General features: G+C 39.3%; 1 protein-coding gene across 1 annotated transcript; it reads left to right on the forward strand.

Moving 5' to 3' along the window:
• Window positions 1–1530: 1530 nt before the first annotated feature.
• Window positions 1531–2523, forward strand: LOC128197892 (uncharacterized). The gene has a single exon (XM_052880740.1). The coding sequence runs from the start codon at window positions 1531–1533 to the stop codon at window positions 2521–2523; it is 993 nt and encodes a 330-aa protein (XP_052736700.1).
• The last annotated feature ends 16064 nt before the right edge of the window (window positions 2524–18587 follow it).

The following is an 18587-nucleotide window of genomic DNA, read 5'->3' on the forward strand; positions in this document are numbered from 1 at the left end:
CTTAAACTGGTGCAGGTCGCGCTCCAGCGCCCTTTGGTCGCGCTCCAGCGCGCCTAAACGCAGCAGCAAGCTGCAGAATTTGTGTTTGATAGTTTTTGGGGTTCCGGGTGTCCGTTTTGGACGTTTCTTGAGTCGTTTTGGAGGTTTTGAACCCTTCCGGAACTGTTGGTGATGGTTTCAAAGCCATTTTCTTTGTGTAAGTATGAGTTACGGGGTTTTGTGTTGTTTAGTGGTTCTTTTAGGATGGTTATTGTCAGGTAAGGTGTATTGGATTGATTATTGTTGTTTGCTTAACAGATTGTCATGTATGAGGAATGTTTGGAATGCATGATATGATATGATTTATGTGGGAAGTATGTGAATAGTGTTCGGATGAATAGTGTTCTGTATAATGTTGAATTTTAAGTTCCTTTGCTTTTGGATTGAATTATGTGTACAAATGTTTGGAATATTATTTATGACATGAATTATGTGAATGTATGAAATATGTTGGAATTGTTGGGATAATATGGTGGTATCTGATTATTCATAATTGGAGTATGGTTATAAGTGGTTTATGAGGTACATGGTTCCAAAAGAAATATCATGAGATTTAAAATGGTGGGATTGAATCGGAAATTTAGATATCTCGGTGGGATCAGTTGGTGTATTGAATGAATGTAAGAGGCTTCCATATGGGGGGTTATCCCTACACTCCAACGGTCTTTCATTCTCACTTAGAGAGGATTGACGCGTGTGGTGGGAGTAGAGGGAGGTCCCAGGGTAGGCGCTATCACTGGAGGTCTATTCCGCGGTAACGGACTAACCTTGTGTATGGTCGGGTGAAACCCCTCGGCAATGGCTTTGCAAAGCAGTAGAGGCCATCACAAGTGCACAACCTGCCCCAGCTCTACATACATTCTATGTCCGGACGTGTCTAGAGTCTTAACATGATAAGATGTTTATTTTGATGAGTTTTATGAAATAAATGCTATATTGATTAAAAAATGAATTGTATGATTGTCTGAGACCTAGCTCACCCTTGCAATTGTATGTGTTGCATGTGTTTGCTTTCCCCCTCGCGATGATCATCCAATCCTTTGGATGTGAGCAGTAGGTGATGATGTACCTTTGGAGCAAGCTTTGGAAGTTGAGAAAGACCCAGCTCCTAGTGCTTAGGATTTTTACTAGCTATTATGTTTAATGGCTCTTTATCTTGGAAGACTTCTAGTCTTCACGTTATCTTTTTTGTGTTTTGGAGAATTGTGATATTGTACTTATGTTTTAAAAGTTTTCCAGCCAGACTTGGATAACTGTACTCCTTAATTCAATCTATTGTGTACTCTTAACTGCTTTCTATTATTATAATAGATGCATTCTACGTATATACATTGTTATATATTTTGGGATGTCACATTATGGTATCAGAGCAGTTCTTCCTTAGAAACCTGTAGGTTGTGGGTGTGATTCGTTTATGTTCGTGTACTCTGGTTTCGTGTTGGGAGTTATGTTGGTTAAGTTGGACTAATAGTCTTTCTCTATGAACAGAAGATGGCATCTAGATCTCCTCCTCCCTCAGATGTCGATCCGTCTGACTCTAATCAGATGTTGAATGCTGTGCTTCAGGCGTTGCAACAACAAAATGTTACACTAATTCAGCAGAATACCATAGCCTTGCAGAATCTGGAAGCTGCAAGAGTGTCCGCTGAGGACGCCAGAGCGTCGGCCGATACCACCCAAAGACAGTTCTTGGATGTGATGACTAGTGGTAGGATTCCCACCGGTCCTTCTTCTTCGGCTGCTCCAACTCAAGAATGGAGTTTGGAAAATTTCTTGCAGCATCATCCCGCCAAGTTTGATGGCAAATGCTCACCAGATGAAGCCGATCAGTGGCTTCGTGATATGGAGAGAGTCTACAATGCCAAGAGGTGCCCTGATGAGAACAAGTTGTCTTATACTGAATATCTATTGACTGGAGAGGCAAGCCACTGGTGGAGTAGTGCACGGGTGATCTTGGAGGGAACTAGAACCCCTATCACATGGGACCTATTCAAGAAGAAGTTCTATAGAGAATACTTCCCTGACACTCTTAGATATGCTAAAGAAGTGGAGTTCTTGGAACTAGTACAGGGAAACATGTCAGTATCTGAGTATACTGATCGTTTCAAACATCTCCTCCGATTTAATACCATGACAGTGGATGAAGAGTGGCAATGCCGCAAGTTTGAAAACGGGTTGCGTGGTGACATCAAGCTCTTGGTGAGAGGTCACCGTCTGAGGGAGTTTCCAGCTCTTGTGGAGATGGCTAGGGATATGGAGAAGACAAAGAGAGAAACTGAGGGATACCTGAGCCGTCAGGTCCAGCCACTGAGGGTTGGGGGACCAGCCATGTATAGAGGCGGGTCCAGTTCCAGGAAGGCACCATACTCCAGATCTTCTTTTTCTCGTAGTTCTGGAGGATCTTCTCAGCCTTCTGTTCAGCCGAGCCAGTCCTCATCGCTGAGTGGCGTGAGATGCTATGGATGTGGCGGTTCGCACTACTAGTCTTCATGTCCCCAGAGGACTAATTTTCGGAGGTGCAACCGATGCCACAAGGAGGGCCACTATGAGCGTGATTGCCCTATGGGTAGGAGAGCTACTTCCCAGCCGCAGCATGCAGGGAGATTTCAGCACAGAGGTAGCATCAGACCTCAGGCCACTGGACGTGTTTATGCACTGACAGGGACAGAAGCAGCTAGCTCAGGTGATTTAATTTTCGGCACTTGTGTATTGGGTGGTAAATCTTGCATGGTTTTATTTGACTCTGGAGCGACACACTCTTTTGTGTCTGAAACTTGTGCTAGAGAGTTGAGGTTACCAGTGAGAGAGCTACAGTATGACTTGACTGTATCTACTCCTACTTCTGGGATAGTGAAGACATCTACAGTTTGTGCTAGATGTTCAGTAGTGGTTGAGGGGCGTCAGTACAAGGTAAACTTGATATGTTTGCCTTTGCAGGGTTTAGATGTCATCCTAGGGATGGATTGGCTGTCTGCCAATCGTATTCTTATTGATTGTGGAGAGAAGAAACTAGTATTTCCCAATGAGGAGGATTACACACCTCTAACTCTTGGTGTATTGAGACAAGACCTAATAGAAGGTGCATGTTGTTTCCTGATACTATCACACATGGAGGTAAAGCAAGGAGATTCTGACGTAGACCTCTCGGTAGTCAGTGAATTTCTAGATGTGTTTCCTGAGGAGATTCCTGGCTTACCTCCTCCAAGAGAGGTAGAATTTTCCATAGACATTGTGTCTGGGACAGGGCCTATCTCTATAGCCCCATATCGCATGGCGCCAGCTGAACTGGCTGAATTGAAAAAGCAGATTGAAGAGTTGTTGGAGAAGCAGTTCATCCGACCTAGTGTTTCTCCTTGGGGTGCGCCTGTATTACTTGTAAAGAAAAAGGATGGCAGTTCAAGATTGTGTGTGGATTACAGGCAACTTAATAAATTAACCATCAAGTATAAGTACCCTTTACCCAGAATTGATGATTTGATGGATCAGCTACATGGGGCAGTTGTGTTTTCTAAGATTGATCTACGGTCCGGCTATCATCAAATATTGGTTAAGGCTGATGATGTTCAGAAGACAGCCTTTAGGTCTAGATATGGCCATTACGAGTATGTGGTCATGCCCTTTGGTGTGACTAACACCCCTGCCATATTCATGGATTACATGAATAGGATTTTCCGACCTTTCTTAGATAAATTCGTTGTCGTCTTCATAGATGACATTCTAATTTATTCTAAGAGTGAAGAAGAACATGTCGATCATCTTAGAACGGTGTTGAGGATATTGAGAGAAAGAAAGTTGTATGCCAAGCTCTCAAAGTGTGAGTTCTGGATGAAAGAAGTGCAATTCCTTGGTCATATTATATCAGCTGATGGGATTTCTGTAGATCTGGCCAAAGTTCAAGTCGTGTTACAATGGGAAAGACCAAAGTCAGTCACTGAGGTCAGAAGCTTTGTTGGGTTAGCAGGCTACTATCGTCGCTTCATTGAAGATTTCTCTAAGATTGTAGCCCCTTTGACGCAACTGACGAGAAAAGACACTCCATTTGCTTGGACCGATCGTTGTGAGACTAGCTTTCAGAAGTTGAAGCAGAGATTGACTAGCGCTCCAGTATTGGCCATTCCTGACACAGGTAAACCTTTTGAGGTTTTCTGTGATGCTTCCTATCAGGGACTAGGAAGTGTCTTGATGCAAGAAAGAAGAGTTGTTGCATATGCCTCAAGACAACTAAAGATTCATGAGAGAAACTACCCTACTCATGATCTGGAATTAGCTGCAGTGGTGTTTGCTCTTAAGATATGGAGACATTATTTGTATGGAGCTCAATTTCAGGTGTTCAGTGATCACAAGAGCCTGAAGTATCTCTTTGATCAGAAGGAACTTAATATGAGGCAGAGAAGGTGGATGGAATTCTTGAAGGATTATGATTTTGACCTTCTCTATCATCCAGGGAAAGCAAATGTAGTTGCTGATGCCTTAAGCAGAAAGGCAATGCATATTTCTGCGTTGATGGTTAAAGAGTTGGAGCTAGTTGAGAGCTTCAGTGATTTAAAGCTAGATGTAGAATTTGAACCTGATGGCATTAAATGTTGCAAATTGGTTATATCAAGTCGTATCTTTGAAAGAATTAAAGAGGGACAACTAGTAGACCCCGAGCTTCAGAAGTCAAGGGCTTTTATTGGTAGAGAACAAGGAAGGGATTTTAACACTGGGACAGACGGTCTTCTACGATTCAAAGGAAGAACATGTATACCAAATGATGGAGAGTTGAAAAGAGTGATTTTAGAAGAAGGTCATCGTAGTCGTTTTAGCATGCATCCCGACATGACTAAAATGTACCAAGATCTTAAGAAATCATTTTGGTGGTCAGGTATGAAAGGTGATATAGCTAGATTTGTTTCCTCTTGCCTTATCTGTCAGAAGGCTAAGATCGAACACCAGAGGCCAGGTGGTATGTTACAACAACCTGATGTTCCTGAGTGGAAATGGGACAGCATTGCAATGGATTTCGTGACCCATTTGCCACACACTGTCAGAAAGCATGATGCCGTCTGGGTAATAGTTGATAGATTGACCAAGAGTGCTCACTTCTTGGCAATTAATTTGAAGATGTCTATGCAGAAATTAGCTCAGTTGTACATCAAGGAAATAGTTAGATTGCATGGTGTGCCTTCCAGCATCATATCGGACAGAGACCCCCGCTTCACTTCTCGTTTCTGGCAGACTTTACAGAATGAGATGGGCAGTAAACTCCAGATGAGTTCTGCTTACCATCCTCAGACTGATGGTCAGTCAGAACGGACTATACAGTCATTGGAGGATCTGCTCAGGACGTGTATACTTGATCATATGGGAGTTTGGGATGAAGTGTTGCCATTGGTGGAATTCTCATATAATAATAGCTTTCAGACCAGTATTGGAATGGCACCGTTTGAAGCTCTTTATGGGAGGCGTTGCAGGACACCTTTATGCTGGTTTCAGGATGGGGAGTTTGTGTTGACTGGGCCAGAAATAGTGCAACAAACGACTGAGAAAGTAAAAGTGATTCAAGAAAGGATGAGAGCCTCACAGAGTAGGCAAAAATCATATGCTGATAGGAGACGCAGGCCTTTGGAGTTTGAGGCCGGTGATCATGTGTTTCTTCGTGTGACGCCTACTACTGGAGTAGGAAAGGCTATTCGAGCTAAGAAGCTTTCCCCCAGATACCTTGGGCCGTATCAGATTTCTAGACGCATCGGACCAGTAGCATATGAGATAGCTATGCCGCCCCAGCTAACTAATCTCCATCCAGTCTTTCATGTTTCTCAGCTTCGGAAGTATGTCCCCGACCCTTCACATGTGTTGGAAGCTGACACTGTACAAGTCAAGGAAGATCTCTCTATAGAGATGCAACCGGTCAAAGTAGATGAGAGGCTAACCAAACGACCAGATGGGAAAGCTACCAGACTGATCAAAGTCATTTGGGACAGTAGAACTGGCGATTCTACCTGGGAGAAGGAGGAAGAAATGAAGAAGTCATACCCCCACTTATTTCTATAAGCACAATTTTCGAGGACGAAAATTTTTTGTGTTGGGGAGAATGTAAGGACCTTGCTCCTTATTTTTTTTATCATTATTTGTGAAAGGGATGGGGGCATGGATGTTGAAAATCAGCAGAAAAGTGGAGGAGCAGGGAAGCACGGGCTGTCCTAGGGAGAAGTAGTTTTTGTTTTATTGGGAAAATAGGAGAGGCAACGTCCGTGATTCCCTCTCCCATATTTTGGCACCTTTCACAACTTAAGAAATAAAAGGTGAAGAGGGCTGCTGAACTGGAGAAGATCCTTGTTACCGTATTACCTTGTTGCCATTTTTGTAAGAGAAGGAGAAGTTCAAAGTTCTTGGAGGTGATTGGAGCTGCACATCTTGAGGAGGATAGATTCAAAGATTTAGCAAAGGAAGTCTTCAAGAGGTAAGGGGAGCTAACTCAACTTGGTTTCTAGATTTTTTTGTGGATGTGACTATGATTCCAATTGCTTGATTTCGATGTGGGGAGCTGTATGGAAATTGATTTTTGGTTAAATGAGTGGAATGATTTCAAGAAAATGATTCAAGTGGGTTGTTACTATGGTTTTGACCTATGAACTTTTGGTATGAACTTTATGATGCAAAATTGTTGAATATATAATGGATTAATGGTGGATTTTCGTTCTAGCATGATAATCTATACGTGTATGAAGTTTTTGGTGGATTTGAATGTGAAATGAGATGGAAACCATGATAGTTTACCCTACTTTTTCATCAAGTGCGAAAATGGTTTGTTTTGGATGATTGATGAAATTTAGATGGATAAATTGATGATTCTGGAAAGAATGGTGTGGTGTGAATGATTAATTGGTTAAAGTCTAATACAAAGTGGAATGATATTGTTTGAAGGTATTTTGGAGTTGATTTTGAGATCAAATCTATGGGGGTTTAAGAATTGACTTAATGAAGTATTGGTTTTAAGTGAGAATCTGTAATGAATATCAATTGATTGGATATTTACAGAGTTGTTTATGATGAAAGTTAGCTAATAGGTGGTGAAGGTTGAATTAGTAGTTGTTATAATGTGTTTGCCATGTGGATTCAAAGGTATTTTAGGGGTATTGATAGGTGAAAATCTAAAGAAGGTAAATCTGAGGTAAACTAAACATTTTAAGCTTGATAGTGAGTGATTCAAAACTGGTTTGAACGTTGAAAGTGGTAGAAAATGGAAGTTAGGTTCCTTGGTAGTTTATATGTTGAAGTTGGATTGATTTTGGACTATTTTTAGGGGTTTTAACAAGTGATATTTTGAATTATATGTTCTGGGCTGTAGGTGTTGATTTGTAATCTGTTATAGAGCCAATTAGAACTTGTCCAAGTGGTTAGTTTGCATAAAACAAGAGTATAAGGTGTAAATTTGAGTTTAGGTGTTTTTGGAGTGTCAAACATGATGTGAGATACCAAGTTTCGGGTTTGATGATCAATAGATGTTTGATTCGAGTTATAAATATGTTTTCTCATCAATCCTAATGTTTAGGAGGTCACTTTGATCATTAGAATAAGTCTCAAGTGCATAAAAAGCCAATCTGCACTTGCTGTCAACTGATACGGCGCTCCAGCGCCCTCGGGACGCTCTCCAGCGCGCTTAAACTGGTGCAGGTCGCGCTCCAGCGCCCTTTGGTCGCGCTCCAGCGCGCCTAAACGCAGCAGCAAGCTGCAGAATTTGTGTTTGATAGTTTTTGGGGTTCCGGGTGTCCGTTTTGGACGTTTCTTGAGTCGTTTTGGAGGTTTTGAACCCTTCCGGAACTGTTGGTGATGGTTTCAAAGCCATTTTCTTTGTGTAAGTATGAGTTACGGGGTTTTGTGTTGTTTAGTGGTTCTTTTAGGATGGTTATTGTCAGGTAAGGTGTATTGGATTGATTATTGTTGTTTGCTTAACAGATTGTCATGTATGAGGAATGTTTGGAATGCATGATATGATATGATTTATGTGGGAAGTATGTGAATAGTGTTCGGATGAATAGTGTTCTGTATAATGTTGAATTTTAAGTTCCTTTGCTTTTGGATTGAATTATGTGTACAAATGTTTGGAATATTATTTATGACATGAATTATGTGAATGTATGAAATATGTTGGAATTGTTGGGATAATATGGTGGTATCTGATTATTCATAATTGGAGTATGGTTATAAGTGGTTTATGAGGTACATGGTTCCAAAAGAAATATCATGAGATTTAAAATGGTGGGATTGAATCGGAAATTTAGATATCTCGGTGGGATCAGTTGGTGTATTGAATGAATGTAAGAGGCTTCCATATGGGGGGTTATCCCTACACTCCAACGGTCTTTCATTCTCACTTAGAGAGGATTGACGCGTGTGGTGGGAGTAGAGGGAGGTCCCAGGGTAGGCGCTATCACTGGAGGTCTATTCCGCGGTAACGGACTAACCTTGTGTATGGTCGGGTGAAACCCCTCGGCAATGGCTTTGCAAAGCAGTAGAGGCCATCACAAGTGCACAACCTGCCCCAGCTCTACATACATTCTATGTCCGGACGTGTCTAGAGTCTTAACATGATAAGATGTTTATTTTGATGAGTTTTATGAAATAAATGCTATATTGATTAAAAAATGAATTGTATGATTGTCTGAGACCTAGCTCACCCTTGCAATTGTATGTGTTGCATGTGTTTGCTTTCCCCCTCGCGATGATCATCCAATCCTTTGGATGTGAGCAGTAGGTGATGATGTACCTTTGGAGCAAGCTTTGGAAGTTGAGAAAGACCCAGCTCCTAGTGCTTAGGATTTTTACTAGCTATTATGTTTAATGGCTCTTTATCTTGGAAGACTTCTAGTCTTCACGTTATCTTTTTTGTGTTTTGGAGAATTGTGATATTGTACTTATGTTTTAAAAGTTTTCCAGCCAGACTTGGATAACTGTACTCCTTAATTCAATCTATTGTGTACTCTTAACTGCTTTCTATTATTATAATAGATGCATTCTACGTATATACATTGTTATATATTTTGGGATGTCACATATGTGAATTGTTAACATAATTAATAGATAATATAATTGATTGTAGATTAATTATGTCTCAGTAATATCATTAATTAACATATTATATTATATTTAATTTATTATTTTTATATATATCAATAATCATATTTATGATATTCGTGACAGATTAATTATACTCATAATATTTACTAATATCAACCATGATAGTTGATTTTGTATTTAATATCTCATAAGTTCGTGGAAAAGTTAATAGGTGCATAGTGAATGTTAAATATTCTTATTATAAAAGAAGGTGGATCCTCCGAGATGACATGAAGATACTGGATTGTTTGTTGACGTGTGAATAAAACAAAAAAAAATCCACTTATATAAGATTTTCCTATCTTAGTCAATAAAAACATAAAAAAATATAAGTATAAAAGAATATATGAAATCAATATATTCCATATAAGAATGTTTCATATTTATAAGCAGATGTGAATTGTTAACATAATTAATTGATAATATCATTGATTAACATATTAATTATGTTTGAGTAATATCATCGATTAACATATTATATTTTAATTAATTTATTACTTCTATGTATATCAATAATCACATTTATGATATTCATGGAAGATTAATTATACTCATAATATTTACTATAATATAGTATAATTGTATTTATTTATAAGAGTAATATGTATATATTACAAAATATTATGAAAATAATTATATTAATTTAATATTATTTTCTAGTTTGATGAAAGAGATACGTAATACTATTTTTAGAAATATATATATATATATATATATATATATATATATATATATATTTCTTGTTATTTGTACTAAAATTATATAGGGTTAAATATGTTTTTAGTCCCTAAACTATCAAGCGAATTTGTTTTTAGTTTCTCTTTCAAAGTAAGGTACATTTTAGTCCTCCTCCTCAAGGAAACCTTAATTTTTGGTCTTCCAAAACTAACACCGTCAAAAACCAGATGTGGCTAACGTCTGGCCACGTGTGTTCACAGATTTCCTTCCTATCTCTTGCCACATGTGATTGCATGTTTGATGACATGTGTTAAGTGATTTTTTTACGCGAATGAAATTAGGATTATTGTACTTAGAAAGTTAGGGATTTTTATACGCAAATGAAATTGGGGTTCTTACACTTAAAATTAGTAACAACTCTTTTGAAGCTAGTTAGGGTTCATGTTCCTTCCCTCAATTTGCTTTCGCGATTGTTGTGGCTCCAGTGCGTGTGCATTATGTGTCAAAGAAAGTGTCAAAGAAAGGCAATTCGAAGAAGAAGGTAATTATCTAGTTTTGGTTTACTGTGGCTTGTTTGTTGTGCATTGTGTGTGTAAACTTTTCATTTTACCATGTAGGAAGAAAGGGTTTTTTACGTTTCTCTGCATCACATGGGGAAGTTCATGAAGAATAAGGAAGTAGAATATATGGCAGGAGAAATACATGTTATAAAAGGAATTGATCCCGACATGTGGTCTTACTTTGAAGCAGTGAGATTTATTAGAGAATTCAAGTATGATGCAGACTTCAAGCTATGGTGGAAGGGGTTGAAACAAAAGGCCATGAACAACCTCAGAATACTTAAAGATGACAGTGAAGCAATGTTGTTGGCTAACTATGCAGAGGAAAATAATGATGAGGTTGAAATCTATGTCCATCATCTCCAACCCAGTCAGCCAGTTGAAATTAAATTTCTTACTTTTGGTGAAGAGGCACATGAAGTACACATACAGGAGATGGAGGAAGAGGTTATTGTGGAAGAACAACATGGTTATGTTATTGAAGAAGGTGACACAATGGACAAAGAAGATGTATATGTTGGTGGGTGGAGGGGAATGTGGAATTAGAAGACGTCCTAATGGATGACGAAGAGGAAGAGGGGAATGTTGAGAGAGAAAATGTAGAGAGGGGTGAGGAAAAACCTTATGTTCATGAGGAAGAGCAAGAGGAAGATGAAGAGGAAGAGCAAGAGGAAGGGCAAGAGCAAGAGGAAGAGGGCAATGTGGTTGAGGGCGAAGTGTTGGAAAATGTGGATGACAGTGAAGAGGAAAGAATGGAAAATGATGATGATGGGTTTGGGATGGAGAATGAGAGAGTGGAGGAAGAGAGAAGAAATATTAATCCTGTTTTGGATAGGTGGAGTAGAATGAAAAAGAGGAAGAAAACTCTTAGGAGAAGAATCCAAGATAGTGAGGGCACATTTATGATTAACGAAGAAGTTGAAGAGCATGAGATAAATGAAGATTACAATACAAATGAGTTGTCTTCAAATGTAGATAGTGATGAGGCTCTGAGTGAGAATAAGAGGCAGTTTCCAAAGTATAGAGCAGATGATATGACCAAGAGCTTCAAATTTAAATTAGGGATGGAGTTTAAGTCTTTGAAAGATTTTAAAAGTGCGCTATAGGAGCATAGCGTTTTAAATGGAAAAGAAGTGAAGTTTGTGAAGAATGATTTGAAGAGAGTGAGGGTAGTTTGTAAAAAGGGATGTGGTTTTCTAATTATGGCTAGCAAGGTAGGACGTAGCCAAACTTGTAAAAAGGCTGGATAGGAAAGTTGAAAAGAGTGGGAATTGGCTTCTAGTTTGAGCAGGGGGTTCATAATTTGAAGTTACTCATGGCTTTACGATGGACAAGTTTGTAGTTGATCTAAGTAATCACACTTGTACTTGTTACTTTTGGGATTTGGTAGGAATACCTTGTAGACATGTTGTTGCTGCCATTCATTACAAATTAGAAAACCCAGAACATTATGTTCATCCTTATTACAAGAAAGATGCTTATCAAACTTGTTATGCACCTATTATAATTCCTACCAATGGACAACAACTTTGGCCTACATCTGACTCTGCAACACTACTATCACCCACTTATAAAACATCTCTTGGGAGGCCAAAAAAATTAAGAAGACGACAAGCTGATGAATATGTTAGCCATTCAAAGTTGTACATAAAAAATATTGGTATGAAGTGTAGCAGGTGTAATGAATATGGACATAATGTAAGAAGTTGTAAAAAGGGGCAGAAAAGCAAGGTATTTCAATTCTAACTACCTTACTCCTTTCACATAACACAAGGGGAACATATGGAAGAACATCTGCAACAACTGAAAGATCATTTAGAGGAACATCAAGAAGACAAACATCAACTATTGGACCATCAGGGAGGGTAGCTGCAACACATGGAGGGGCTGCATCAAGCTCACAAGGTTGAAGAACATCAGGAAGACAGATGTAGGGGCTGCATCAAAAACACAAGGTCTAACAACATCAGCAAGGGGAGCTGGCACAGATGTAGGGGTTGCATCAACATCACAAACTGGAGGAGGAAGAAGATCATCTGCAAGACTGGCTGCACAAATTGTAGGGTCTCAAGCTAGTAGCAATTGAAATTGTAGTGCAGCCATGTGACTTTTTGTAAAGAAGTATTTAATGTATTGAATGTGACCCACTTAGATAGACCATTTGTAGTGGGCACAGTATTTTGGACCACTTTTTTTTCCTGTAGTAGCACATGCAGTATTTTGGACCTCATTTTCCTACTGTCATAAACTATTTTACTACATAATTTCCCATACCAAGGTCTAATCTAGGTTGATGATGTTTAAAAGTTGCAATCACTGTTCATTTAGTCATATCTTGGCCTATTCTGAAGTTGAATTCTGAAGTTTATTTCTCAACTTGAAAACAACTTACCATCTGTGCAGCAGTTAGCCGAAACTACTTTTCCTGGTTTTTCTAATACAGTTTAGCATTTGATCATTGCTGAACATCTTATATCTGTGGTTCTAGTGTCTTTCTCATATTTCAAATGTTGTCCTACACTTAATTTCAGTGATCAAAGTATATTTCAATCTGTGTGCTTAAAATTGGGTGGTACAATTGGCTATCTTTAAGGAATAAGAGGTTTGACAAGTCAAATTTTGAGATACTGTGATTCTATCAGAAAAAGCAGTGCAAAAAAGTTTATTTCATGAATTAAACATGTTAAGATAAAGACAATTTGATTTGTAATCATCCTCTGCATTTTCACTACCTAGACCACCAATTTTAAGCCTGTTGTTTTCTGAAAAAGCTGCTGAATCAGTGTTTTTTTTGTGTAAATTCTGGTTTGGTGCATTCTTGCTACAATGTGTTTGAGCTACTGTGACATCTGTTTTGGTGCATCCACAACCACAAAGCTATACCTACTAAGCTAGGCTCATACGAAGTGAAAAGGGGTTGTAGTTGGAACAAGAAGAAGGCTTTGTACCACTTTCATTTTTTGCTATTCCAGCACCTTCAAACGACTGTTTTAGAAATCATTTGACAACTTCCATATTTATTTCGTTAAGTGGCTTGGGAAAATTATCTTGAAGCAATTCCAAGTTCACATTTCAAAATTGAAAATCCTCTTTACTGATACACCACAAATTATATATTTAAACTCATTTATTTCAAATCACAACAATAATCTTGATACAAATGCACATAACACAAACATAATGTCAGCTTCAAAGTTCTGCTACATCACAACATTACCAATATAATTACAATTTATCTTGAACACAAACATAATACATAACATCATTGTCAATGCCCATGACAATACAAATAACACCAACATCATTTTGAAATTTTTCCTCTACTGCTCTAATTTCCTCTTCAACTTATCCTTCTTCTTCCTTAGATCCAATACAACATTTTCCATACAAACTTCAACTTCTTCACTCTTCCTTTGTAAGCTTCCTTCAATTTCATAATGTCCTTCATCAACCCATTCAAAGTAGTTACATCTTGCATTACTCTGCAAAAGAAATTACAAATCAGTAATAGAAACTTCATCACAATAAGTTAAGCATTTTTTGTCACTTACTGCCCAATTTCTACATCTATAAAATAGTCTCTCTTTGTTCTTCAATGTAGTTGCCTTCAACACCAACAATCTTTCCCCACAACCACACATTTTTGAAGCTAAGTGAGAGGAGGATCCACATGTTTGGGACATTCCTGAACCAATGCTCCTTCTCATGAAACCAATTCCTCCATTGTCAGCTTTCATTTCCCTTCAACAGTGATTTCGAAATTAAATCAAGAAAGATCCCTTTAGTCCCAACCAAAACCCTATATCCCAAATCCATCCATTTATTCACACGAAAGAGAAATATGAACTTACGTGACCAACTACACCAATGCTCAAGAAGATGAAATCCAACATTTTGCTCTTCAACCTCCTTTCCACTTGAAATGATGATCTCGTCTTTACTCTTCACCCTTCACAACACACTTTGAAGCTAACTTTACCAATCAACCTAATAAACCAATATTCCCACTTTGCATTAAAAAATACCAACGTGGCAAGAGATACGAAGGAAAGCTGTGAACACACGTGGTTAGACGTTAGCCACATCAGCTGGTTTTTAACGGTGTTAGTTTTGGAGGACAAAAAATTAAGGTTTCCTTAAGGAGGAGGACTAAAATGTACCTTACTTTGAAAGAGGGACTAAAAACAAATTCACTTGATAGTTTAGGGATTAAAAACATATTTAACCCAATTATATATTACATTAAAAAAATTAAATTGACAAAGTGTCGTGTAATTTATTTCAAGTTTCAATTGCTTCATATTTGCACTTAAAAAAGTTATTTAATCATCAGTTTGCCCAAATAAATAAATCTCTAATAACCACTCCTTACTTACAAAGTTTATTGTGATGCTTTGTTTATATGGGGCAAAGAAACACAAGATGAAGAAATATGATAGAAAAACAACAAATAGGTGAAAGACAAAAAAAAAACACACACATTTTTTACAAGAAAATTGGATTAAATATACATAAAAATAAATTTTGAAATCGCAATAAAATTTTCTATGTATATTTATTGTCATGGATGGAAGTTTGAAATCTAATGCATGTGTTGAAGGGAAGTCGATTTGTATAATGAATGGTTATTAGGTTTCTTATTCAAATCATGCAACCCACTAAATGAAAGAATCTCTGGATAAGAAAGGCATGAATTGTTAAGGTATAAGTCATTATCAATGCATTCAAGTACAAACAATGTTTTAACTCTTATGTGTTCTTTTTGAAGTGATTTGTTGTACAAACCAATTTGGAAGTGTGGTGAGAGCCTATTCGTTTTGCTGTATTTAAGGATGATGAGAGTTATTATTTTGTCAACCATAACAACAACTTACATCATCCACATAACATTAAACATAATAAAAGAAAAATAACCAATTGTTATTATGGGCTTATAGCTGACCGATTGGGTATAGTGACAAATAGGATGGAAAGAACCGAGCGATTGACGCGTCAGAAAGAATCTCATGACCGCTCGGTTTCGACAACCGTTGAGCAGAGTTAAGGCGCAATTAATGTCACAACGGCTACTATTAAGTGGTTAAGGTTTCCATTAATGACCATTAAGAGGTAAATTAATTGGTCAGATTCTTCTAAACTCTATAAATAAGGGTTTAATTTCGAGGTAAACTCTCTTTTACTCACTATTAAATTCCTCTCTTTTGCAGGTGCCCCATCCACCTTCGGCATACAGGAAGATCTACATAGACAAATTATCCTCTCGTCCCATTTCAGCAGAAACATTTTGGCGCCCACCGTGGGACCGAGGACTTTTTGAAGACACCCTAGCGAGACCATAGGGATGACATAGGATCTGATAGCGATGATACAAGAGATGCAAAGGAGGATGAAAGCCATGCAGGAGGAGATTGTGGCCTTCAGGGCAGAGCGTGATGCGGGATGGAGAGCCTACTCAAACCAGTAGTCGTCAGCTCATGGCCAAACACCTCCCATAGTGGAGCTCACCGACACTAAGTCTGAAGATATAGATCATGAGGAAAACAACTCTAGAAGTTGATCTGTTTGTCCGGATAATACTGGTCGGGTCCGAACACTTCACCCTTTAACATCAGCTATTATGGAGGAACCGATGCCGGATAAGATGCCCCTTGCTATTGAAAAGTATGACGGATCGGGCGATCCGGAGAAGCATCTACGGTCATTTACGGATGCAGTGGCAATCTTTTCACCCAATGAACTAGTGTGGTGTAGGGCATTTTCCCTATCCATCAAAGGGGAAGTCTTGGCATGGTTTCATTCTCTACGTCCCAAAACCATTGATAGTTTTGAGACATCGAGAAATCTGTTTGAAAGGAAGTTTGCTTCCAGTAAGACGCAAAACCTTACATATATGGAGTTGACTAAAATCAAACAGAAGAAAGATGAAAGCTTGAGAGATTTTATGGACCGGTACAATTGGACCGTACAATAGGTTCAGGGAGTAGGCAAGAAGTTCATCATGAGCACCTTGTCTACTACCCTAAGTCCTTGTTCTTTTGGGGACAATTTGTTCGCACGACCACCCTTAAGATTGGAGAAGATGCTGGATAGGGCGCCCGAGTTTATCAGAATTAAGGAGATGCGAGCTGTCCAAAAAAGGCAGCATGAAGAAAATGCTTCGTCCTTAGGACAAGAGAGGAAAGAAGGGAAGAAAAGGTTTGTCTCAAACGAACGGAAAAAGGGGAAAAAGTTCAAAGATGGCTCGAAGGGGCCCATATTTTATCGATACACCCCTTTGAATGTACCAAGGGCAAGAATACTGGAGGAAACCTTGAGTGCATAACTCCTTCCCCTATTGAAGAAAAAATCGACGCCTAAGAATGCAGATGGTACCGAGCACTGTTTCTATCATCAGAATATGGGGCACACCACTGGAGATTGCACAACACTCAAGGACAAGGTTGAGGAGTTATTGACGGCAGGACACTTGATGAGGTTTATGAGAATCGAGCGGGGAAGGAGCCCTCTGAGGAGGGAGAGATCTGGAAAGTACGATCGAAGGGATGATCGTCGTTCGGACCGCCGTAGTAGAAGTGGAAGCCAAGATCGACAACTGCATGGTCATATTAACATTATTTTTGGAGGCTTTGCTGGAGGAGGGTCATCAGCATCTACGAGGAAGAGGAGCTTAAGGGAATTCAAGAGTGTGCATAGGGTGAACATAAAGAAACGCTCGTTGCTACCAATTACCTTTATCGATGAAGATTTTCATGCTCCCGATCCCGAGCAGGATGACCCTATGGTGATTACTGTTGTTATTGCTCAGTACATCGTTGACAAAGTTCTGATCGATCAAGGTAGGTCAATCAACATTCTATACTAGAAGACTTTCCAGCAAATGGATTTGTCTAAAGACTTGATTGTACCCTACAACGAGCAAATTGTAGGGTATCTTGGAGAAAGAGTGGATACCCGAGGGTACGTGGATTTAAGAATGTGCCTAGAGACCGAACGAGATGCTAAGGAATTGAAGACCAGGTTTTTACTAGTAGAGGCTAGCACTCCATACAACGTGCTTTTAGGCAGGCCTTGCCTAAACGCCTTTGGGGAAATAGTTTTAACGCCTCATCTTACCCTTAAGTTCACGTAGGATAAGGGTACTATTTGCACCGTCCAAGCGGATCAGAAAATCACTCGAGAGTGTGATGTTGGGGGCCTGAAAGTTGAACCATCAATGGCGCGACGAAAGGTCAAACTGTCGGAGGTAGCAATGGTGGAGTTAGATCTAAGAGCGAATACCAATGACCGGATAGAGCCATTGGGAGAAACGAGACCATTTGCTCTTGGGCGCAAGGAGGACCGGGTTACTTCCATTGGGAGTGAGTTGGACGAAGAACATGCCAAGTTGATAGGAAAAGAGCTGAAGAAAAACAGGAATCTGTTCGCTTGGACTGCAGCCGACATGCCGGGAATCCACCCGAAAGTCATGTCGCATAAGTTGGCATTGTTCAAGGAGGCCCGCTCGGTGGCGCAAAAGAAGAGGAGGCTTGAGGAAGAGAAGAGGTTGGCAGTAGACGTCGAGGTGAAGAAGCTCTTAGAGGCAAACTTCATTCTTGAAGTCAAGTATACCACTTGGCTGGCGAATGTTGTTATGGTGAAGAAGTCGAATGGGCAGTGGAGAATCTGCACAAACTTCACTAACTTAAACAAAGCTTGCCCAAAAGACTCCTATCCTCTCCCGAGCATTGATGCTTTGGTGGATGAGGCGTCAAGATTCCAAGTGTTAAGCTTTTTAGACGCTTGTTCAGGGTATAATCAGATTCCCATGTACCCTCTGATAGTGATAAAACAACTTTCATTACCGAGCGGTCCAATTACTGCTATGAAGTAATGTCGTTCGAGTTGAAGAATGTAGGGGCTACATGCGTTTGATGGACAAAGTCTTTTGTCATCAAATTGGGCGGTGCATGGAGGTTTATGTGGACGACATGGTTGTGCGCAACCGTTCGGTAGAGGATCATGTGAAACATCTGGCAGAGGTGCTCGACCAGGTGTGCAAGTACGAAATGCGTCTGAATCGAGCTAAGTGTACCTTCGGGGTGCCAGCTAGTAAATTTTTGGGCTTTATGATAACGGTCAGGGGAATAAAAGCAAATTCTATTAAGTGAAAGGTGATGCTTCAAATAAGAAGCCCACAAAATCTTAAGGAGGTGCAACAATTGGTGGGACGAT

The sequence above is a fragment of the Vigna angularis genome, chromosome 7 (assembly GCF_016808095.1).
Source record: "Vigna angularis cultivar LongXiaoDou No.4 chromosome 7, ASM1680809v1, whole genome shotgun sequence".
NCBI lineage: Eukaryota > Viridiplantae > Streptophyta > Magnoliopsida > Fabales > Fabaceae > Vigna > Vigna angularis.